Source organism: Protopterus annectens, chromosome 8.part0 (genome assembly GCF_019279795.1).
Source record: "Protopterus annectens isolate FY-2018-M chromosome 8.part0, PAN1.0, whole genome shotgun sequence".
Classification (NCBI taxonomy): Eukaryota; Metazoa; Chordata; order Ceratodontiformes; family Protopteridae; genus Protopterus; species Protopterus annectens.
In genome coordinates, this window is record NC_056741.1 from 698,215,587 (window position 1) to 698,240,867 (window position 25,281).

The 25,281-nt window shown below is 37.0% G+C and overlaps 1 protein-coding gene across 1 annotated transcript in view; it reads left to right on the forward strand.

Annotated features, from left to right (window-relative positions):
* The window catches only part of TRIM46 (tripartite motif containing 46), a 564,405-nt gene that overhangs the window by 216,177 nt on the left and 322,947 nt on the right, over positions 1 to 25,281 (forward strand). The window contains exon 2 of the mRNA XM_044080147.1: positions 3,788 to 4,043. Coding sequence (XP_043936082.1) covers positions 3,788 to 4,043 — 256 coding nt within the window. The remainder of the gene's footprint in view (positions 1 to 3,787; positions 4,044 to 25,281) is intronic.

Genomic DNA, 25,281 nt, shown 5'->3' on the forward strand with positions numbered 1-25,281 from the left:
GGTGTAGTTAAATGTGTGCTGGCTAACACTCACAAAATATGCTTCAGTTTAGCAGAGAACTGGGTGTCCTTCTGGAAAGCTTTAAGTGCACTTTAAATTTAGAAGTAATCAAATTAGATCTCTTCCTCTAAAAAGTCATCACAAGTAACTTATTTCTGAAATGCACTAAAGAAAGACAGAGAAAGTTATGTACTATACCATGCAGGTCAACAATGAGATAAGACTATGCCAGAACATTTTAGGAAAATATTAGAAAAGGGAGAATGTACAAAGTTTATGACCTAATCCCCACTCTAAATGTATGGCTTAATCTCCACTCTAACTTTGAAATCATATAACACAAACTTAATTGAGACTATCATAAACAAAATTTGCAGAACCATAAATCTAGTCCCCCCCCTGGTACAAACATCAATACTTGAGTGTCCTAAAAGCTAACTAACACCTGGTCCATACTTATACTAGTTTCCTCTTCTCCATACTATTCTGTAGACTTCTTTATATTCAGTACTTCCTCTGTATGTCAAATAAACGTAGTATAAAATATTTTCTGTGACCTTAGATCAAGGTCAATAATTCCAATAACAAATAAAGCAATACTCAGCAGTATAAATGTTTCCCAGTCGACGAACGAATAAAACAAATAATCCAAGTAAATAGGCTGGGAGGCAACCAAAGCTGTCATCAAATCTTGTTACTGTCCAAAAAATATTTGCATGATGCAAGGAAATATATAAAATCAGCGTTTAATGAGAAACAGAACAAACAGTGAGCGCTTTCGCCATAGCTTTTTCGGACTGTTCATTAAACGCTGATTTTATATATTTCCTTGCATCATGCGAATATTTTTTGGACAGTAACAAGATTTGATGACAGATTTGGTTGCCTCCCAGCCTATTTACTTGGATTATTAGATCAAGGTCAGTCAACTAACTCACTCTACAAAGAACACAAGTCTACTGAGTCATTAGAAAAAGGAGTTCCAGTAAAATCACACCAATCAACTAGAACCACTTATCCCGATATATAAAAAAAGAAATCAAATGCCCCATACTTAGAATGAAACTCACAGCCTACATTTAGGAAATATGTTTGCACCTGTTTTCAGGATAGTGTCTAATAATCAACAATCTGTTATGACCCTTTCTAGCTAATTCAGCTACAACTGAGCTAGTATTTCTACTTCTATAGTTTCTGGGATGGTATGAGCACTACCCTCTAATGGACTACTAGATACTTGTAAATATATACATATTAACAAGGTCTTAGCAAGTAATGTGAATTTCTCATTGTATTATTAACGACTTTAATGGCTTGTAGTGGTAGGTTTATCTGAATTGCCATATAAACCGACTGCATCTAATCTTTTTATGTCCCCTCAGCTATGTTTATGCCATAATGTTTTCTGTTTTACTTGACATATTTATATTAGCTCAGCTTGTATTTATCAAATTCTATTCTGTTTCTGTTGACAAGTACCTCTTTAGCTGTTCTTAGAGATGTACTCTATTTCATTGCTTGACCAACTGCCTAGAAATACCCCATGAACCTATGAATCTGTATGAATGGAGATGTTGCATTTGTGTATGGGTTATGGCTGAAAAGGTTTGTCATATGAACCCACATATCCTGTAAACAAATATAACTCAATAAATAAATTGCAGAGACCAAGTTCATTATCAAGAAGACAGTGAGGGAGCCAGCTCCATGGCATAGAGGGATAAAACTCTGACTATGGTGGAGGTGATTCTAGCTCGGTTAGCAATTTGGGTGCCAGTAAGAGCTGGCTGGGGAGGGTAAGAGTGAGCAGCCATTTTCAGTGGGGAGGAGGCAGCAACTACACCCAGTGGAGTCCTAGCCTGTCAAGTGCCAGTGCATTAGAATTTGAGGATACATTTATCTGCAGAGCATTCTTCCCTGTGGGGGGGCAGCAATAGAGCTCAGAGGAGCTACCAAATGGGGAGGTGGTGTTTCCACCATGACAGAGTACTCCATCCACCATGACCAGTAAGCTGGCTCTCTTCCTACCACTCAACTCTTACCAGGGGACAGAAGGAAGATCAGGATTCCTATGCAGGAATGATTGGGCCTTAGGCCAGTCATCTAACCTGAGAATGGCAGGATCTCATCCTCTGGAACAAAGGCAAAATAAAAAGTGACACCAGATATATTGATTGGTCTTTTTGTCAGGTTAAAAGTGGAATTCAATATAGTATGTTATACTTTGCCATTTACAAAGGAGGGCGATGGGGGGACCATGCACAGACTCTAGCTAATTCTGCAGTCTGTGCTATGGAGAGGTAATACTGTCACCAAAGAAAAGAATGAGTGGTGATGATAATTGTGTATGTCTGTATGTATTTTATAGGAGGGTCTTATTACTCCACAAGTGACAGGACCTTCTGAGCAATTGGATTCTTCATATCTGTGCCCTTCATTCATGAGGTTTGATAGGATCTTGGGAGCTTGAACAAGCTGAAAGGGTCTCAGTGTCAGATTCCCAAAGGAAGGAATGCAAGAGTAGCAGTGAATGGCATTATTCTGTAAAATATTCTCTGCTGCCTTTCTTTTGAATTTTCTATATCAGTTCAGTGCAAACATTAAAATCAATTTATTTTCACAAATCTACTGCATTTCTTTTATTTTTGCAGAACCTTTTATATGCTCATTGAATCTGTAAAACAGGAAGAGCACTGGCAGATCATATAATTCACTCCAATCACATAGTGAAGAGTGACTCAGTGGAATATGAGTATGAAGAATTTCTGCATTTCATTGTCTTGTATTTGATTAGGTTTATTTCCCCTGAGGTGTATGCATGCTTTGGTAGCAGACTGAAATTTTCACAGGGAGTCATCATATTGTCACATGCATTCTCTGCTGATTGCATACACGTGACGGTGTTCACAGCCTCAGCAAGAATCCTAGGCTGATGGCTGTTCTGTAATAATGGAGAAGAATGTTCACATGTATCGCTAGTGCCTCTTTCTCCATGGCATGTAGTCTAGTAAAAATGAAAAAGAGAAAATAGAAGTGATTTAAGTATTGTTCTAAAGTGCTTCTGATTTTGCCTATATGATAAAATACCCAAAATTCCTTGCTTAACTACATTTTCTTTGTAGCCAGGTATTTACAGACCTTGAGGGTAAGAGTAGAGTGCACTCAGGTAGTTTTATGCAAAGGATTGTGATGTAACTTATAATAGGCTGCAAGCCATACCTTACACAAAAGTGAATTTATCCACTTCTGTCACTCAACTTGCTTGCAAAGCATTTTGACAGTTGTATGAAACATGGAATGGGGAATTTAACTGCTGATATGCACTGTGGTTATATTTGCGGCAATGTCAATCAACATGTATAATGCAAGAAGTACTCTGCTGCATTTTGCTACTGTATGTCTCATGAGACTGCATGCACGTTATATCTGCATTTAGCTCTCCTTCCTTACATAACACAAACAGAAACACACACACACACACACACACACACACACACATATGCATATATATAAACATGCACACACATACACACATGTGCTCACAGAGACACACATACCCAACACACACACACACACACACACACACACACACACACACACACACACACACACACACACACACACACACACACACACACAAACACACACACACACACACTCCATGTAGATAGTCCCTACATCTCCAGGAGTTCTATGAGATAGCCTTTAGTTCCTATAATGTTATAGAGTGAGATAAAATATTATTGTGATTGCTGTGACATTTTCTATTTCATTCTTTTCTCTTCAGGCCACCATGAAGAACATAGAGCAAGAGCTCATCTGTGCTATCTGCAAGGAGATGTATAAGCAGCCTGTCATCTTGCCTTGCGCACACAATGTTTGCCAGATGTGTGCCAGTGAGATTCTAGTACAGCATGGTTACATTGTCAATGACCCAAACTCTGAGCCATCCTCGCCTGCTTCCACCCCTGCCACACGGAGCCCTAGGCTTGGAAGGAGAGTCAACCCCAAACCAGAAAGGCTGGACCGACTCATCAAAGCAGGTTATACCTTTTGTTGTGCCATGTGTCATACTTTCTCTACTCTGTGAGGTTTCTTTTCTTGCTGCATGTAATGTATAGTCTTAGATGATGTGAACAAGTTTAGTAATGTGTATGATTCAAAAATAGTACACATACAAACCAAACAACTGGGGTCATCATAGTATGAAAATGTAGTGTAGGAGGGAAACAGATTTGCAATTGCAGTTATGGAATTATGGGAGAAGTCACCCCTCCCTCAGAAGCTATGGTGGGCTTTGTTTCACTGCAATTGTCCAGCTTTTTGCCTCATAGTTTTGATCTGTTCTTCAAAGAATTTGTGTTTTTTGACAAATCATGGAGAGTTGAGGTCACTAAGTAATAACAGACACAATGTACATTTGAGTTTCACTCTTCATATTCTTCCAGAAACACATGTTAACACAAATCCTGTTATTTTAGCAACTTTCTAAATCTATGAGGACTATTTAAAAGCTGTCCCTATCCTTTGGACCTTTGTCCCTCCATTATTTTAGGTTTTTCCAGATTTCTTGCTCTAAGAGATTGAGAAATATGTTTGTGAGTCATTACTGAGGGAAAATAAAATGTTTATTACAGTGGCAAAACATTTTTTTGAGCTGTAACTTTTGAGTACTGCATTTGCTTTAAATGAGTGTATGTATGTGCAGATTCCTGTTTAATTGTACTAAGCACAAGTTACTTTCTGTAATTTTGTTGTATATAGTAATATGTTTTTATTTAATGGCAGTCAGTCTTGAACATCCAGCTGTACAGAAGATCTAGGAATTTAGATATTTGGTAGAAATGTTTTTGGTGTCTAAATGTGTGAGTCACTTGACAAGCATACCACATGAAGGAAAGACTACTGGAGGCTTTACTGTCAGCTTACATTAGAGGGGTGCTACTGAGTTATCTAGAGATGGTTGAAGACTGTTTTTCCTTTGATAGTGCCTAGTAAGTTGCAAACAAGCTGCTTATGGTAGGCTATGTGTACTACGTAACTCTAAAGCAAGTGATTTAACCAGAACTTAGCTCCCACACATTATTCCAACTAGGATCCACACTTAACAAAGGATCAAGGTTACAAAATTGAATGCAGCCAACCTGAGTTGATATATTAACTGAATTACTGAAATAAAAGTTGTATGTGAAGTGAACTCCCCATCCCAGCTTCCCATTACCCACTCACTTATTATAATCAATTTTTGGAGAAAGGAAAACAATTCCTTATGCACATTTGACTAGCTTATATTTAGCTTGTCATTCTGCTCCGATTACCAAACATTAAATAGATAAATGCAGTTGAAAGCAAAAAAAAAAAAAGTAGGAAGAAAACAGAAAACTAGCTATTATCACTTTTATTGCTGTACCTGAATGAACCTCATCTTTTTAAGTTTTAATAAGGGGAGGACTTTGTGGCTGACCTAAGCTACATGGTCATAATGTACCTTACATACAATATTGTTGATTAAACTACATGAAAAGGTATATACTAGCAGTTTGCATGTACACATATCACATTTGCTCCTGTGCTCTAACATCTGTACTATGCCTCAAGTCTTGCTCAAGTCTTTAAGGTGAGTAAATATATAGGGATAATCACTGACAGGCCAATTGACTGCATTATCTACAATAAATGCAGTTTTTGTCCTTGTGGGTAAATAACAGTGGCAGCGGTAAACCATCATGATTGACAGGCCGTGGCAGTAATTATTGTTATTTTACCAAAACACATTTAAAATCATATTTTATACCTTATTAAACATGTTTGTTGTATACAATAACTTCTGGAATGCATACTGTTGTGCTGAAAGCATTTACTGGTGATGTCTGACCAGTGTGTTGCTCATTCACATGTTCACATTTATGCTTATTTATGATGAAAGTTAAGTGTGAAGTTTGCTTTGTGTGAGTGTAATGGAATGTGCACTTTATTTTTTGAAGTTGTTTCTTCTGTTTAAAGTAGCAACAACTTTGAAAACCAGCAGTGGAGGCCGTATTAAATATTTTGAAAACTATTCTTCTGGAACTTGCTGTCAGACTGGTATTGACAGCAACCTCATGTTTCAGTTTCATCTCAGCTGAATGAATCTTTTATGTGATTGCAGTTGTAGTTTACACCAGTAGGAAAAAAAGAATCCATTTAACCAATCAAAATACCTATTTGCAGGGCTGTTTTTCAATCAGAGTGGTGCACCCAACAAGTAGTGGTATACTGTGCTGCATTATAACTACAGTTGCTAATGATATGTATGATTATATTTTATTGGAAGGAAAACATTTGGATATAAAGTGTAATTTACTCAGTATAACTATAAAATAACTTACTATCAACACAGCAATATTTACACACATGTGTGTGTGTTTGTATATATACATATATACACACACACACACACACACACACATATATATATATATATATATGTGTGTGTGTGTGTGTGTGTGTGTGTGTGTGTGTATGCACACGTGTGTGTATGTTATTCAATAGCTTTGATAATTATGAAAAATACATTCTTAAACAGCATACATTGAAATAAAGGCTTCCAAATAAAATTTTGCTCTTTCACAAGTTATATCACAAGCCACAAAGTATACTTTTTTAATTCTAAATAATCAGTCATTAATTACACATCAATTAAACATTTATATTAAGCCAGTCAAATGAAAGCTTTTTGACTTCTGTATTATTATAACATTTTTATGAGTAAAATACTTTGTCTATAAAAATGCTGCTGCTGTTGTGTTTCTGAGCCAGTGCTGGCTCTTGGTGACTCCATAGAAAGTTCTACTAAAGTGTGTTCTGTCTTTAGTCATCCAACTAATCACTGATGGGGGGGCATCCATCTCTTTACTTATTGTACTAATCCATAGCAATGCAAGTCTTCCTCTTTTACACAGATCTTTAACCTTACCAAGCATGAAGTCTTTTTTCGAATTATGGTTCTCTTCTCATATGTTTGAAGTATGCAAGTCAAAATCTTGTCGTGGACTTTTAGGAGATAATTATGTTTTATTTTCACAAATACCAATTGATTTGTTTTTGGACAGTCTACTGTATATGTGGTATTCATGCCAATATCATAATTCAAAGGTAACAGTTTTCTTCCTGTCTTTTTCATCAATGTACAGCTTTTGCATCTGCATGATGTTTTTAAAACACCATAACTTGAGCAGGTCAAATCTTTGTATGCAAATACACTTTTCTACTTAAAGATCTTATCCAAATCCTTCATGGCCATCTTGTCAAGAGTAATTTAGCATAGGATTTCTTGGCTGCTTGTGATCTCGTTTTTGACTATTGATCCAAGCAGGTTAAGCTGTCTACTCTTTCTCTTTCTTCTCCTTCAAAATAAATGTATTGATTTTTATGAGTAGTCAGGATCTTTGTCTTGCCTGTGCTAGAGTGGAAACCCTTTTAATATTATGTTGTTTAATCTTGATAAGCAAGTATTTCAGATCATCTTTATTTCAGTCAGTGATTTGGTTCTTTAGGATTGTGAAGTTTGTTGATCATTATTTCTCCAATTTTTATATCTCAGTTTTCTTCGTACATTCTTACTTCTCCGAACATTTTGTCTCCATATAAATTGAGTAGGTTTTGGAAAGTATGCAGCATTGTCATACACCTGATACAGTTCTAAACCCTTTTGATTCTCCTTGTTTTATTGGAAGTTTTATTTATTGACTGATGCAAATACTGCACATGAGAACTATTGGGCCATTCCGGTATGAAATATACATACAGAAAGACCAATAAGTGTAGTGCTGTTCATAAAAATATCATTGTGTTGAAAAAGTATTTTCATATTTGTATATATTGTTTATTCAACAATTGTATGTAATATTTAAAGGGGTTATCCTGTAATAACATTAACTTACTTCTGAGTCTGATGTACTTCTTTCACCTTAAACAGGTAAAGCCTTACATATGTAACTCGTGTATTATGGATACAATAGGCTTGATTCATAAAGGTTACTACAAAGTGTACATAATGTGTATACCTGGTGTAACCTGCCTTGAGTTAACAGACTTCATAAGCATTATGGTAGGGCTGTTCTCAAGTTCAGAGGGTATATTGTGATAGCTTTTATGAACTTGGCCAAATGTTTGTAGGTTAGCTGAGCTTTACTTAACATCAGGCACTTAGGACAGCATCTCTGAAATTGAGTTTATGGCCTGTCTGTGTCCAAGTGGCAAAACAGCAGTTCTTCTAGAGTTCCTTATTTAGAATTCAGTAATATCAGCATGGGTGTGACTTCTTATTAATGCAGTTAGTCTTGAGTATCGGGAGCCATTCTTGGGTAATCATCTAATGGTTGGAAATTCTTGTATGTTCATCCATTATTGTCTTTGCCCACTTGGTACACCTCACATGGTCATCCTTATCAATCATATATTTGTGGACATCCTGGATATCAATGCATATGTGGACAAAACCATGGTCTAGGTGATTTTATTTCTGTGGTTGTTGTCATGGGCATCCGCCAAGCGATGTATGTGGTAGTAGCTGTCCATTCTTTTTGGTGGATTTTCTAATTAGTTGTTCATTTCAAAATTCTGGTTAGATCATTTATTTCTTTGTGTGTATTTTTAATCCATTTAGTCTAGGAAAATTTGGCTTGTATTTAATTTTCTTTTTATGAAAGTCATTTTAAGACAATGCTGGTAAATGCATGCACTTCAGAAAACAATGAGACTAGTAAAATTTACTGAAAGTACATATTTTTGTTTCCTAAACCTTTCATAAAGTCTGTAATTATTATCATTTGTGTGAATGTGAATTCTTTATATTTCTAATGTTTTCAGAAACAGTTGCTGTTTTTTTTTTAGAATTTGGGAGTTTTCACAAAACAAGACAAAAATTCTAGCTTTTCCTTAACTACAACCATAGATAATGTTTGTTCATAGTCATCACTAGTTTATTAAACCCATCTTGTTACTTTGAATTCATGATGATAGGAACCACTTAGAATTTTATTAAGACTTCATCCATGCTTCTTCAGTTTATGTTTATGCCATCTCCATTATGACCTGTTCTGGAAACCTGAAGCATCAGCCTCAATATCCATCTTGTCTGCAGATCTGTAGTTCATCACTAGAAATTTAATGCTTACACTGTTTACATTAGGCTACCTGTTTAGTACAGAAAACATTTACTTTATAGCAAATACTTTCTTAACTTCAAGTTTAGTCCCCTTTTTAACAGTCTGAGCAGTGGCACGGTGGATAGCATTATCACCTCCCAGCAAAAGGTTCGCTGGTTTGATTCTCAGCTGGGGTGCATTTTGTGCCGAGTCTGCATGCCCTCCCTGTCTTCATGTAGGTTCCTTCTGGTTGCTCTGGTTTCTTCCCACATTCCAAAGACATGCAGTAGGTGAGTTGGACACTCTAAACTGGCTATAGGTGTGTGTGTGTGTGTGTGCGTGCAAGTATGGAAGAACTACTGCAGCAGGACGTGCCATCTGGCAGTGAAAACCTTGGCTCTAGATGATTGTCACTGTTGCAGTGACATCCCGACACGATGTTCAAAAAGTGGGAGAAAAGGGGTTGTGGATGGAGTTTGGCTTTTATGTTTTACTTTGGAACATTTCTGAGGTCTCAGTCATATTTTTTTTTCTGCTGGTATAATATGAACACAGCTTTACATTGTTATTCATGGAACTAATCTATACTGCTGATCTGCATGATTGTCTGTACTCCATCTACCGCTGGAGTACACTATGTGCCTGTGGAGCATTCTGTGCTAAATTGTGTATAATGCTAATACTTTGCACTTTACACTCAATTTCATCATTTAATTCATTCCTTCACTCTCTGATACCTACTATATCTAGTTCAGGATCATGGGCATAATCATTGCAAAGTAATACACACACACACACACACACACACACACACACACACACACACACACACACACACACACACACACACACACACACACACACACTTTTTTTTTTTATTTGCTTTGTTCTTACCTACAATTTATTGATTCTTATTGTTTTTCTCTCTTGCATATCCTGGGCAGAACCTGAAAATAGTCCAATTGCATCAACATTCCATCTCAGTTAACAAATTAAAATAAATGCACAGATAAAAAGTACATGCATAAATAAAGTTTGTATTTATCACCTTACATGGACTATTTTTGTACAGCTTCATACACAGCAGTCTGTATCATAGGAGGAGATAAGCATCGTATCACATACTCTGTATGCATTCATGAATGAAATGTACATTTTAAGTGCACCACACAGACGCTAAAAGATATATATATATATATATATATATATATATAGAGAGAGAGAGAGAGAGCTAGATATGAATATAAATATAGGCATAGATATAGATAGATATATATCAGAACACATGCAAATGTTTTCTTAGTTTTAAATGAGGAAACATGTGTCATGATTAGTAAAAACATTTCATAACATTTAAATTTTTCTTATATTTTTATTCATAAAAACATAGTAAACTTAGGCATCTTATCTTTTAAGTAGTCACACCATCAGGAGCACAAATTTTGATTTTGCTCCCTATTAAACTGCTGGCACTCAAAATGCAAAGTGCCAACAAGTTCGAAAAACCCCAGAAAATATAGGAGAAGAGTGAATGTCATATATATACCAACTCCAAGATCACCATACCGCAGAGAAAATGGAATATTCAGTGAAATGGCGTATCAGACTTAGTATATGTAAATCTGTTCTTTTGCCCATTCAGTCTTCCTGTTTCAGACTCACTGTAGCAAGTCGGTTACTTTTGATTTGCAAAATTAATTTGCAAATTAGTTATATGAAACTATTTTCCTATACCAAAACATTGTTTACTATTTATTTATTTACTGTAATTGTTAACTGTTTAGATGCTGTAGTCTGAAGATTCTTCTTAGCCATAGGCTGGAGCAAATGCTCAAGGAAAAAATTCAAATACGTTCTATCTACCTGAATAAGTAAGATCATAGTTATGTAGATAAAGATCTATAAGGAAAGATTATAGTTGTGTAAGAAGTGATCACTTGTTATTAAAAAACATCTGGTTCTGACATTTTTGGTATAACTATGTAGATACCAGTCTGGGATGTTATAAGGTTAACCGATGTCTGAAAAACACTTGTACTAATACTGTTTGGTAAGCTGTTAAACCATTAATTCATTTCTTCTCTGATTACTCACTTTATCTTGTTCAGGGTCATGACAGGGCTGAAACATATCTTACTGTGGCAAGACATAGAAACTAATCCCATGTAGAACCATACCTCTCAGCTTCGTAGTAGCAGCCTCACATGGGCCTGCAGTCCCTGAGGATTAACTTTGTTGTTTCCCAGTTCTCCTAATGGCTAGGGTCCCCTGTTTTCTTAGTAGCCCATAGTCTACCAGGAAGACATATGGGAATATGTGAATGAATTATTCTTTGTGGCCAATAGAACAAAGTCTGGACACATACTCCACTCCATTTCCAGCAATTTTTCATTTTTAGCTAACATCTTTGTAAAGGATCTGAATTTTTTTACTATTTAGGATCATTTGGCAGCTGTCCCTCACTATTACCAGGGCATGAACTCTTCTTATTTAGCTTATTTTAAAGTGTGCAAGACATTTTGTTTTGAGTTGACCTTCATGCTCAGGCCTTCCAGCTTTGAGATTTGACTTTCTTGCTAGAAAAATTGACTGCAACACCATTTAAACTGGAATTTACAGTGGATTTTAATTTTTGTTGATAGTAATAACTTTGACTAGGAGAATATCTGCAATCCAAGCTTAGCCTTCAAACCCCTTTTTATTATATTTCTCAAGGAAAGGGTTTCCGTATGCACAAATGCTGATTTTATGCCTAAGTCGGTAGTGGAGATAAACCGTAATCAAACAAGCAATCTCCATATTTTCTTTCCTCAGTTTTCCAATATGGGAGAGTATCTATTTCATTCCTAGAAATTTATCATCAGGTGCACTTCTAGATAAACAGAACAAAGGATGCAAGAGAAGATCAGATGTTTGTTTCTTTCACTTCAAACACATTAGAGTGGGACATTTCAAAAGTTACCGTATCTAGATAATAATACAAGAAAACCTTAGCAGGTACTAGGAAGCACGATCTGCTACAACTATAACGAAATTGCATATTTACTTTATGAAGTCTTCAACTAATAATATAGGTGTTGCTGTGAGATGTACTTTACTCACACTTTTGCAAGAACCAGCAACCTGAATGTGATCTCAAGGACCGCGTCTACTTTCAGTTCCACAATACACCATGGCAGTCTGTATTCCATCTTGATAGCATCCAGGAGGTTGTAGCAGTAGACTTCGTCTTCAGGTTAAAGTGGATGGATAGGATCATATATGATGCAACATTCATTTATTGTTCAGAAAATGCAGATTGATACAATGATACCCGCTTGTTCTATTAGCGTTTTAAGTGAATTAGAGTAAAAATAAAAACATGTCCTTCAGATTATGTTTGGCTTTGTCCAGAACTCCTGAGCAAAGAAGTTGAGAGGTACGATCTGGAGGGATTACATTAGAACATTTATTTAGTGACTAAACCCTACACTTACTTAGGATAAACTCAATCTGGTAAGAAGAGGAACTGTATGAACTTTAGGAGTCAGAGGAGGTGGAGAAGTTTAGGAGCATGGGAGAGCCATCTGTGTGCAGTTAATCAGTCCTGAGGTAAAAGTAGACAAACCATGTTCAATCACTGTTTTCACTGCATAGGATCATACGATCATAGAAAGTTACTGGGCTATTGGCCCTGAGGCCCTTACAAGCCTAGTCAAAATTTAGCCCATGTTCCAACAAATTAGCACCTAATGCTACTGTCCAGCAGGGACACAGGTAAAATCCCAGGGGCGTATTTTCCGTTCCCTATCCAGTTATCCAGGTTGCACTTAAAAAGGGTTAATGAGGTACTCTGCTTGACGTGGGGAGGGAGTGGAGTCTGTTTCACAAAATGAGGAGTGTCTGTGACACAAATCTGTCCCACCAACAAGTCCTATTGATGTCACAGACCAGGTTGAGGTCACGTGTTTGGGTTACCTGAGTGCAGCAGTCCCATCAAGGTGGGGTCTGAGATTGCTTTGTATGCCAGACACAGGTCACCTCTGAGGAGTATGTAGGAAAATTAGTAGAGGGACAGGGTCTATAGCCTATCTGTGTATGGTAGATGTTTGAGGGCCCTGGACTTTCCTGGTGAGGAACCTCTGTGGTCTATCCAGCTGCTACATGAGCTTTGTGAGGTACATGCCGAAATGGGCATTGTACTCAGTAATGGGTCTTATAAGGGAAGAATATAGGGATGTTATGAACACCTTGTCCCTGAATGAGATACCCTTACTAATGAGGTGGGCCATGTAGAAAGCTTTCCATACAATGGAGGCAATATGGTGGTCAAAAGTCAGTTTGCTATCAACCTGGGTGCCCAGGTCCCTCACGAATGATTGCATGCTTAGGACCTTATTATCAATGTGATAATTTGTGGGGATGTCACTCTCTCCAAAGGGGATGATGATGCATTTTTTGGCATTCATTTTGAAGCCATACTTCTGGCACCAGTCATTTGTTTGGGTTTGACTCTCTTGGAGGATCTCCACATCACTAGAGGAATTGATGACAGCACCCAGCTTGCAGTCATCTGCAAACTTGGTCAGCCATAGACCACTGGTTTTGGCCTGCACCTCAGAAAAGTATATCCCAAACACCAGAGGCCCCAAGACCAGTCTCTGGGGTACACCACTCATTCCGGGTCTACTGTTTGAGGTGGCTTTCCCTATTTTGACTATGTGTCAAGTTAGGTCTTATGTTATGGTAAGTGCATAACACTTGTTTATGAACTAATTAACGGAAATAAACTCAAGCTGATTGTTAGTGAAATAACTTAAAATTGTATGAGGTATTGAGCATAACAGCATATATTCAATGGATAGTGGAGAGGTGGAGTAATGTAAGAAGTAGGGTTGAACTCACTGACATCATTCACTGTCTGAGCTGACTTTTCCAACAGTCCACATTTTCCTCTGTGATATATAACAACAGCCTTCTTTTCTTTGTGCAAACTCCATAATCTGAACTGCCCACTCTTCCTTCAAATTTTCTAATAGTAATTTCCAAAAACATTTTGTAACTAATCTCTTAACGATGTTATAGTGTCGCTATTGTCTCCTCCTTATTGTAAATTGACTGTAACACTGATTATCTTACAAAGCATCAGGGTCTTACTTGGAGAGGACTGTTGGCAACAGCACAAAAATGTACAGATTCCTAGGAATTATTTTCACTTCCCCTATGATTCACCAAGTTACATTTGACAAGGTTACAACCAGACAAAAACAACAGGTTTAGCCTTGTCCAAAAGAAGAACCAAAAATAAAAGACTGTACCCCACATCTGAAGGATAAGCCCCCAATCCATATGTATATCCATGGTTACACAAATATGAAAAATTGAGAAATCTCTCAAAATGATAGAATAAATGAGTGCACCCATAAACTGCACCAGCAGTGATTTCCTATGAAAAACAGTGTCAGGGAGTTCGACTTGGCCGAGCTGAATTCGACCAGATTGCATGTCATCTAGTTTGGACTCAAGAAGGTGTAGAGAAGCCATTAGCGTCTTACTATTCCATCTAAAATGCCTCTCATATTATTTGCCGGAATACTCCCAAGAGATTTTGTCACATTCATTTCTGCTTCTAGACTGGACATTTGACTTACAATGCTTTGTTAAGTTACAGAAAGAGCTTTATAAATATCTCGACTAGAAATATTTTAAATAGGTAGCCAAAGTAGCAACTGTTCTGACTGAGTCTGCAGAGCATTTCATGCATCTGACAAAACATATGACAGTATGGTGGACAAACCACTTTAATAAGATGTTCATAGTGAAAAAGAAGTAATTGCTTTTCATGTTAAAAAAGGAAAGAATGGCTAGATTATGACTCTCTCCCCAAGTAAATCTGATTTGTCATTAACATTACCAACTGTATTTCTTCCTTGTTTTCTTGTTTTGGTAGGAATAAATTTCCAGATTAAATTTCCAGGTATGAATTATCCAGTTGATGGAGTGGCAGGGTTATCTTTGCTGCCATCAGATTCATATCCCAATGTCTGATCTTGATACAAGACATTTTTTCAAAGATTTCTGTTCTCATATTTGAGTACATTTAGGGATTCCTGGGATGCTGCCTTAACATGCAGAGTGAATTTATTTGACCAAAAATACATCTGAGAGAGATGACTGAAGTGGTCCAGTGGAATGAGGATGAAATAATTCTCTGTATTTACGAGAAGTTGTGCAACCCAAGCAGTGAATATTTTCTGTCTCTTTAGGTAGAATCTTCTTGGAGTAGATATTCCATCTTCTGTCTAAATGTGAATCACTAATGAGGAAAATAGAGTTATTTTACAAATCAGTTGACGATACCCAGCCTGTTTGTGCAGGTTCAAATAGTATGTTGGATAACAGGTTTGTTTATCTCCTTAGAAAGGTAGATCTTGGGGCTGTTGATTATTGGTATCTCCATTGTAGATCTCAGATGTGACTAAGAGCATTATCACTGGCTAAGAATTTTGGAATTTTGTAGGAGGTTATGTTCTTTACAGAGAAAAAGAGAATTCCCCACCACAAACTGCATATGGAGGGCAGCCAGACATTACACAGGAACAGCTAAAGATAGGTTTGAGGAGAGAAGCCATGCTGAGAAAGCAGAGCTTGTTGGAGAGGTAGAGGAATGAGATAATATGAGACCATTTGCAGCAGGTGGGAAATTGTTTGCTGTCTTGGTTACCTTGAGGCTATTAGAATTACACTTGACAATCCTTGCTTTTCCTGGATCAGTATTATCTGGATCTGAGGAAAATGAGAAAGAGCATTCTAAGGTATATAGAGCTATGGAAAGAGATACCAAGAGCTTTATAGGGGGGAGTGTGTATTTGCATCTGTGGTGAAGATCTCTTTAGATAGAGTCCATCAAGGCTCAAAGACCTCAAAAAGAATCTCTGCTCACTTTCTACTCACCGGCTAGAGTGTGTGTGATTAGCAAGGGTTGTCAGCAAACATATATTCAGCTGACTGGTTAAGAAGAACCTGTAAGGAAATACTGTATTCCAATGTCCACTCCAAAACCTTTGTTGTCTCCCTACAAAACTGATATACAGTTGTTTTCCCATGCTCACAAATATAATTATCACCGATGAAATGTATTAATTTGTCTGCAGAGTTCCTGGAAGATTATTTGTTTTCAATGCTTTTAATGGACTATGAATCTCTTGTGGAAACAACATTTTATCAATTTAGTTAAACCACAGTAAAAAAAAAAAAAGATAGATGTTTGAAGTATGAAGTGAAAGGTCTTTGGAAGTTTAGTAAAGATTGCTATATTAAGAAAGCACTTGTCAACCCATGGTCATATTTTATGCAAATGGAACTAGAGAAGGCCAGCATGGATGTTAAGGTACAATGGCCTTGATGGAAGCCATGCTTTTGTTTACAGACAAGGCCAAATTTAACTGTGTCTTTCAGTTGACTGGCAAAAGGAGATTTGAGTAGTTTGGAAAGGGAGAAAATGGAAATGGGACTGCACTTTTAACAGAGGAATGCAAACCTTTTGGGAATGGGTATGGCTGTGTCATCTTTCCAGGTAAGTGCTTTGGCTATGTGTCCTGTTATGATGGGCTTAGTCGTTGCGGTGTGGTACTCATGAATGCTTGTAACCGACTATACTTTTTATACTCCTTTGAAAAGTCATTGAAGAACAGATATGCTTTACGTAATGAAGGAGCATATATACTTGGTAGGAGACTTTAAATCCTGAATTTCATTATTTTAGATTGTGAATCAGTGTGCCTTGTTAGGTTACTACATCCAAACCTGCTACCTAAGCACTGGTATTTGAATAGTTTATATTGTAAAATAATAAGAGAACCAAATTAGACAAGGGAGTCACTTGATTTTTCATTATCATAGTGTGTTACTGAACAGTGGGATCTATATAAGGATTGGTTAGCATTATGTAAATATTGAATATAAGGAGGTCAATAGGAGACGTATGCAACTAGAGAATAAATGGCATGAACTCACTAGGCCAGCTGTGGTGTGGGAGATGGATGTGGAACATCAAAGGCAACTATAAACATGGAAATGAATACATTTCTAAGAAATCAAGGTCAACTATTCTAAAATATCCCTTCAACTTAGTTATTTTGACAATTTACTCCTGGCTCAGAAGACCTTAAAGTTAAGGTTATGTCTGCAGGTTGCCAGCTGTATGAGTAGGAAAGGGAAGCATCCAGTAAGAGGAAAATATCAAGTTTAACTTTGGATATGTTGACTTTGGATATGTTGAACTGCGGTGGTGGTGCTGTGGTAGCATTGTCGCCTCACAGTTAGACGTTGCACGTTCGATTCTCAGTTAGAGCATCTTCTGTGTATCGACATGCGTGAATGGGCGTTCCTTCGTTGAAGGTTGTGCATTAGTCCTGGCAAGCCAGCACGTAAAAATCTACTGCCAATCATTAGCGGAATGGAGTTCCGCTGTGGTGACCCCTAACCGGGAAAAGCCGAAAGAACTTTGGATATGTTGAAGACATTCTTGTTCTACTAATGTAAACTATATGGAGAGGATGACTTAATGGAAGACTTAAATGAGGGTATTAATAAATACTTTTTTGGATGGGATATCGAAAGGAATACAAAAGAACAGGATAGTCATTGATAACAACAGTAATCATGGAAAATATAAACCTTGCCATTGCGGCATCTGGGACGAGTGAGACCACCATACTGGCTGAGTTATCAACTGAGATTTATCTGAATTCTAAGAAGAGATTTATAGCCAATTTTCTAATTTTGGTTAATACAGTGCTAGATAAAGGTAAAATTCTCATTAGCTGGAAGAAAACTGATATTTACAGTGCTTAAACTGGACTCCATGCCTTCCTCGTTTTGACAATTTTCCATCTTGAGTAATGACTATAACTTGTTTAATTCAGTTGTCTTGCAAGACATTTAGTGCCTTTGAGTGATAAGTCCTTTTATTGATGTGGTTTTCCTAGGGTGCTTTTATAGACATGCTAAGAGACATCTGGGCTGATGCCACAGTTCAAGTTAAGACTGGCACAAAGTTATCTTCCTTGGTTCTAGTGTTTAGTGGTACATGTCATGATACCCACTGTTCCCTTTATACTTACACTATATTTGGAAGCATTGATTAAGGGTTTTGCCAGGTAGGACATCTGCCATTGCAGAACATAATACAAAAATCCTGCTCTATGAGATTACCTCCTTTTATGCTTGTGAGAGCTGGATTCAAGTATAGATAAACTTTTTTTAAGGATATGGGAGAGTTTGAGGAGAGTTCAGATTACAGATAAGCATAAATTAAAAACAACAGACCTGCAAATAAATTATCTCCATAACTCAGAAAGTACAAGAGAGTTGTTCGTTCAAGGAAATACCTAGGAATTAATATAGCACATTTGGTGTAACATGCTTCAAACTTTACATACAAACTATATCTATGACTGACATATCTTCATTCCTATTAGGGAATATCTTAAGTTCTGTCAGAACCTGCATTGAGACATTACAGACTGTCAGTATTGACTAATAATCAGTCACCTAACTGAGTCAACAGTTTTATCTGTCTGAGTGAAAAATACAGAACTTCTACTCTCACAATAACAATTACTTTAATGTGCAGGCGCTGAAGACATAAAGGCTAGTACTGTGTGCAGAAATGAATATGAAAAGACTGCAGAGTCCAGATTCATATATTCTGAAATGTTTGAGCATTTCATTTTGCCAATAGTAGTGAAGAAAAGTGAGCACCTGTTGAGTTTTTGATACAGACCCTAAATGTGACTCTTGCTCAGGAACATCATTACACCAGTTGAACCGAGTGATAACCATTATGGAAATGCTGGTAGACTCATGTTAATGCCTAGACCTTATGTTTGCAGAATAGTTCTGGTTCTACAACTGATATCTGGAGAAGGAGGAGCCTGTCACATAATATGTAGCTATTTTAAAAATAACATTTTTTATTTAGCACACATTTAAAGAGACTTTTAACAGGCAGACTGTTTTTTTGGCTGTGCATTTAAACAATTATATTTACTGAATGAAAATAATTTATTCTTAGCAACATTGCAGAAGCTACTGTTTCCATAGAAATATAGTTATCAGACTTATTCAAGCTCAGTAGTACTCTGCGAATGAAACTGTTATATCTAGGAGGTAAAAAAAGAAAAATCAAATCCAGCTGATTTGGAAATAACACACTAGCAAAGACTGTTGGTAGAGAGCTAAAGCCTGCCAGAATTCTAGCAAGAAAGGTCACATGGGAAATAGGTACAAAGAAAATAAGAGGCTAAGTATATCAAAATGTTCTACAGAGAGCGGCACTGATATGTTACAAAAATTCTATAAAAGTGAAGAGTACTTTGCAAACCAATGTGTATGTACAGCATTATCCTGGGTCATCATCATTATTAACCTTTCATCTTTTGGTTTCAGTTCACCTTTCGTTAACCATTCCTGCTTCAAATCCTGATTGACATGAGGTCGTTCCAGGAGATCTCTGTATTTGCCACAATATTTATGCCTTTTCCACATTTCTTTCCTTTTCATCCTTTTTTATAAATATATATATATATATAGGCACATTTAGTTTCTATATGATTTTTGTCTACTTTTGGTTTGATTTCCATTCCTGCTTGACACTGAAATGCATCTGCTAAACTAAACAAGGAAGTCATCTTAGATGACTTCTCCTCATGTTTTAAAACTTTCACTATGTTTGGATCTAGTGAGGTTAGCAGATATGTATGCAATCCAATGAATGCAGATCCATACATGCAGTCAATTCCGAGGTGGCCCATACTTCCATCAGAAGGAGAAATATATAATCTTGGTATACACTAATTTGTGAAACATTTTTTCTTGTTTTCCTGTCAACTAATCCAATACCTTTTGATATCCCTCTGTTTAACTTCTCCAAGTGTTTTGGATTTTTAATACCATGACAGAAACGGATCCCATTCCTAAGTCATGGTATAGTTAAAGATTATGAAATTAATATTGTTTCAGTCTTTAATGCTAGCCAAAAATGCTCTTTGCAGCACCTGCAATGTGCCCAGAATTGACTCCTGCAATTCGTATGGAGTTAGATGTGTTGTAGCATATGTAAGTAGGACTGTAAATTATTTTCTATTAGACTCATTATTCGTACAACTGTTGGAACTGGCTGAGTATCTTTTTTCCACATTGCTCTCATTTCTGCCTGCAAATCCTGATGTTTTATGATCTTGTGAGTCTATGTATGTAAGACACTGTAATCCCTACGTGTAGCAATTTCAATTATCAGTTTTACTGTTATCTTTATACTGCGGTGGTGGTGCTGCGGTAGCGTTGTTGCCTCACGGTTAGACTTTGCATGTTTGATTCTCAGTTAGAGCATCTTCTGTGTGTCGACATGCATGAATGGGCGTTCCTTCATTGAAGGTTGTGCGTTAGGCCCGACAAGCCAGCACGTAAAAATCTACTGCCAATCATTAGCGGACCGGAGTTCCGCTGTGGCGACCCCTAACCGGGAAAAGCCGAAAGGCAGTTACTGTTATCTTTTTTTATGGACTGCTATATCTGTTTTTCTTGCATCTATTTTTTTAACTGTTGGTAATAGGTGATCCCATGTGATCTAAACTTCATTATTCTCTGTAGTACTTTGTGGTTCATGTTTTCACTGCTTCTCAGCTACTTCTGTATAATAGTGTTTGTACTGTCCTACAATGCTCTCTGTAATATTCTTCATGTTATCATTTTTGGTATGCATGGTTAAACTACACTTGTGATCGTCCCATACCCGATTTTGCCTTTCCATTTATCCTTCTGTGTATTTTTCAATGTCAGACTTTCATGCTGTAAGTCTGGCCTAGCTATGTTAATGCTCTTTATTTCACCTTCTTTCCTGCCTCATGTTTTTACATTACCTACAGTGACTATATTTTAACTGTCAACTCCCCTTTTCATCCCTTTAGTCCGCCTGTCTTGCTTCACTGCTGTGTTTTAAATCACCTAGTTTTACATCTTGGAACATCTTCTCTTCATGCTATGGGTTCTTGTCCATTTGATCTAAAACAGTCTGGCCTTCATAGTTTTCTACATTACATTCTCTCCTGACCTATAATGTGGTGCCACACTGGGACATGCTGAGCAATGTGCCCTGGCTATGAAATAATGTGGCTGGTGTGTCCTCCCATAAAATCCAAAGACTTTTTAAATATTTTCTTAATTTTTTCTATAGTGCATATAGGCACACATGTATATTTAAAGTGAAAAAAAATGTCAACCTCTCCTCCATAATCATATTAATAATTACTTACTCATGTTCTACTAGCATGCAGTCTATTGCAGTCATATGACTAGAGAGTACTAGGCAGGAGGTTGGGGACAAAAGATGGAAGAACCTTCCGAGGGATGTTTTTGGCAGGTGTATCTTAATCTTTAGTTTAAATTTTGATATTGGCAGGAAAACCAGATAGACCTGTCAACAGTGCAGCAGTAGGCACTGCCCACAGCAGCAGAATTTTTTTGTTTTAATTTACTTTTATTGGGATCAATGCAGGAACAAGGGGTGAGCTGGAACTACTTGAAGCAGCCACCTAATGAAATTGTTTGCCCTAAAAAGAAAGGTCATTTGTTAACTAGCACCCATCAACATGGAAATATCTTCTACTTTCAAAGTCTAACCTATAGGGTTACCCCCTTTCCTGATCTTCTGTAAAGGCTAAATGTCATTGTTTCAAACCCGAGCAGCACTCATTTTCCTCTGATTATCAAAATTAAGATAAACACTTACAGAATGATGACTGTTTCTGTAAAGTTAAGTAATGCTTATATAGTTCAGCTATATTAAACATAGTTTTCTAGTTTTGCACAATACTTACAGCAAAGTTATAACTATTCCCATACTCTAAGATATCAAGATGCTTTTCCCCATCATTTTGAGTCTTAAAAAAATGTATGTTCCATGTTGTTGTACATTGAAAGAGTTTTAAATACATTCTTTGTTAAGATTTTTTTTAAACAAATATGTTGGAGTACTGAATCATATTAATCATATTGATTATTAATTAACCAAAAGAGCTGTTTAAGTAGGAAGAAACAGTTAATAACCATGCAGTAAGTTTCCTAGCTGAAGTTGTTAATGATTGTTCTACAATTTGTCCATTTGTTCCACACCATAAGAGGTAATGTTCCCCATTTTGAGAGTGGAATTTTGAGAGCTATGGTAGTTGCTAAATAATAACAGACATTTGAGATAAAGACCTCATATTCTTCACAAAATGCATGCTAATGCAAAACCTGTTCTTCTAATAACTTTTTTAAGTATATAACAACAATATTTAAAACCAGCCCATGATTTTGGGCTATTCTTTTCCATTATTTTTTGGCTTTGTACCTGATTCTTGAGCTAAGATGTTGAGTGTTGTAGCAGCAACTTGAAATACATTGTTGTGTCCATTTTTTGCTACATTTGTCAATCACAGTTGGTAGCCAGAAATTACTGCCTGTTTGACAACAGAGAGACAGCATAATTCTCATTTCTACCTCATTATGAGCAATGCTGCCAGTTTGTATGTTGAGTGTTAAAACTTCCTTGTCGAATGGTGTTTACATTGAAAGAGGGGAATGTGTGTTTTCAGAGACCACTGTTTGCCCAACTGACAGCAGCACAATGGCTTTATCATTGAAAGCCACTTTCAGCAAATGTGGAATTGCCCTATGTCCACTGTTGTGTGACAGAGGAGTTGATGTATGGTTAGGGGGTGGGGTGGGGGAGCCTTTTTTGCATCAGCCAAATAACATTTGATTAAATAATTGTGAATCATTCAAAGAGTTCATCGCATATTCATTGTTATGATTTTTTAAAACAAATAGCCATGGTAAACATTGAGTCATATTAGTTTATCAAAAGAACTTTTTTTTAAGTATGTAGAAGCATTTATTTTATTTACCATCTTCTGAGCTGCCTGGATAAAGTTGTTTTTAAATGATTTATGTTCTGTTCCATGTTGTGGAGATGGACGTTTGAAAACTATGGGATGCAGTTGGTGGGAGAAAGCAGATAGCAGGCTGAGATTGATGACATTAAAGGGACCATTACAATGGATGGATTAATGGGAGGTGTGGACTGAGCATAGTGTCTGAAAGCTCTAGGTAAGAAGTACATTGATGTTATTGGTTGCTTTTTTTTTTTTACCAGCAAAGAAAAAACGTCACTGGGAACTGCTGCTGTACACACAAGTATAAAATATTTATTTAAAACACAGAAGATAACAGAGTTAGCGCTTTTGGGCCAAAACCCTTCATCAGACAAAGTACTCAAACAAACAATACATTTTTAAAATATCCAACTACCAATCAGTACTCAGTAAAAAGCCCGCCTATTTTTAAGGGTTGGCTTCAGTGGTACCTTATCATTGAGCCCTGGGTTAATGTGAGCTGTTAAATCTAGAATCCATCTTGACTCAATAGCTTCTGTTTTCAGCTTGATATCACCACATCTCCTGTTAAGAAACACATTAACAATCACCCTAAACCTAAAATGATGTGTGGGATTGTCCTTGACATGGTTATACAGGGCATTATTCTCGTCACAGTTCCTGATTGACGAAAGGTGTTGCAAAATCCTAACCTTGAGCATATTGTTGGTTTTACCAACATAATATCCTGGGCATGACATACAATTGGCCAGATACACCACATTGGTGGTCCTACAAGTGGCTCTCCCCTTAAGTGAGAAAATCTTTCCTGTGGAAGGATGTACAAAAATTGTCTCCCTGTTGATGTAACTACAGGCCTTACAGCTCCCACATGGAACAGTACCTATAGACTTGGGTAGACACAAGACATCATTATTACCTCTGTCATGACAGAGTATATCTTTTAAGTTTTTGTTCCTCTTGTAACAGAACTGTGGCACATCCCCTACTATGTCCTTCAAGTTACTGTCACTCGTGATGATGTTCCAATTCCTCTTGATGATGTCACATACCCCTCTGATATTACTGCCATAGGTTAACAATACTCTAGGTTTAATACCCCTCCCCTTACCATTATTGTCTTTATTTTTCTTGTTGCCCTCTGACAAAGTTGGGGTATCTAGCCATGGCTTGTATTTACCCTGTCTATTCCCACTGTCTCTCACCACCTCTGCTTCCACCAAATTGTGTCTGTAGCCCCTGTGGTGGAAATATTCCTTCAGATGTACTACCTCCCTCTCAAACTTCTCATCCACTTGACTGATCCTAGAAATCCTGCCTACCTGTCCTTCCACTATATTGGGGAAAATGAACCTAGGATGCATACTATCAAAGGAGAGTAATGAATTCTTCCAACTCTCTTTTCTATATAGTCTAGAACTAAATCCTTCTGATGTTAACTCTATAGTAACATCCAAAAAATCCAGAGACACATGTGAGCTTCTAACATCAAATTTCAGGAAAGAAGTTGTGGAATGCAAATATTCCACAAATAAGGACAACCTCTGTTCACCCCCCTTCCATACAATAAAGATATCATCTACAAAACGTAGATAAACCCTTATGTATTGATTCCACTCACTATTACTCAAAACATGTCGCTTTTCCCAAAAAGAAAGGACCAGGTTAGCATAGGTATTAGCACAGGGGGTGCCCATGGCTACCCCCTGTGCTTGCCTGTAAACTGAACCATTGCTCATGAAAACATTATTTTCCAAAACCAGCCTCAGTAGCTCATCTATCAGCAAGAGGTCTTTTTCAACAACACCCATGTCCTTCAAAATCCCAATACTGGCTGCTGTTCTGTACTCATTCCCTATCACAGTGAACAAGCTGTGAACATCTAGGGTTACTAACATAATCCCTTCATAGCAGCCTTCCCTATTCATTTCACCCAGGACAGTTAGAAAATGTGCAGTATCCTTCAAAACATTACTCATGAGGTCTACATAGGGTCTAAGTGTACATTCCAGCCATATGGATAAGTTCTCTGTGACCCAACCCCTGCCCGAAACTATGGAAAAAAAAACAGATGTTTCTCTGAGCAATGGTAACAACACACACTATTCACAGTATAAATACACTTTATATTTTTTATTTAAGTTTTAATCACAATCAGCATGAGGGTTGGGTGTTGTTTTTCAGTTTATTCTCAAGGAGATAGAAGTATTCAGAAGTATAAATAATATGACAGA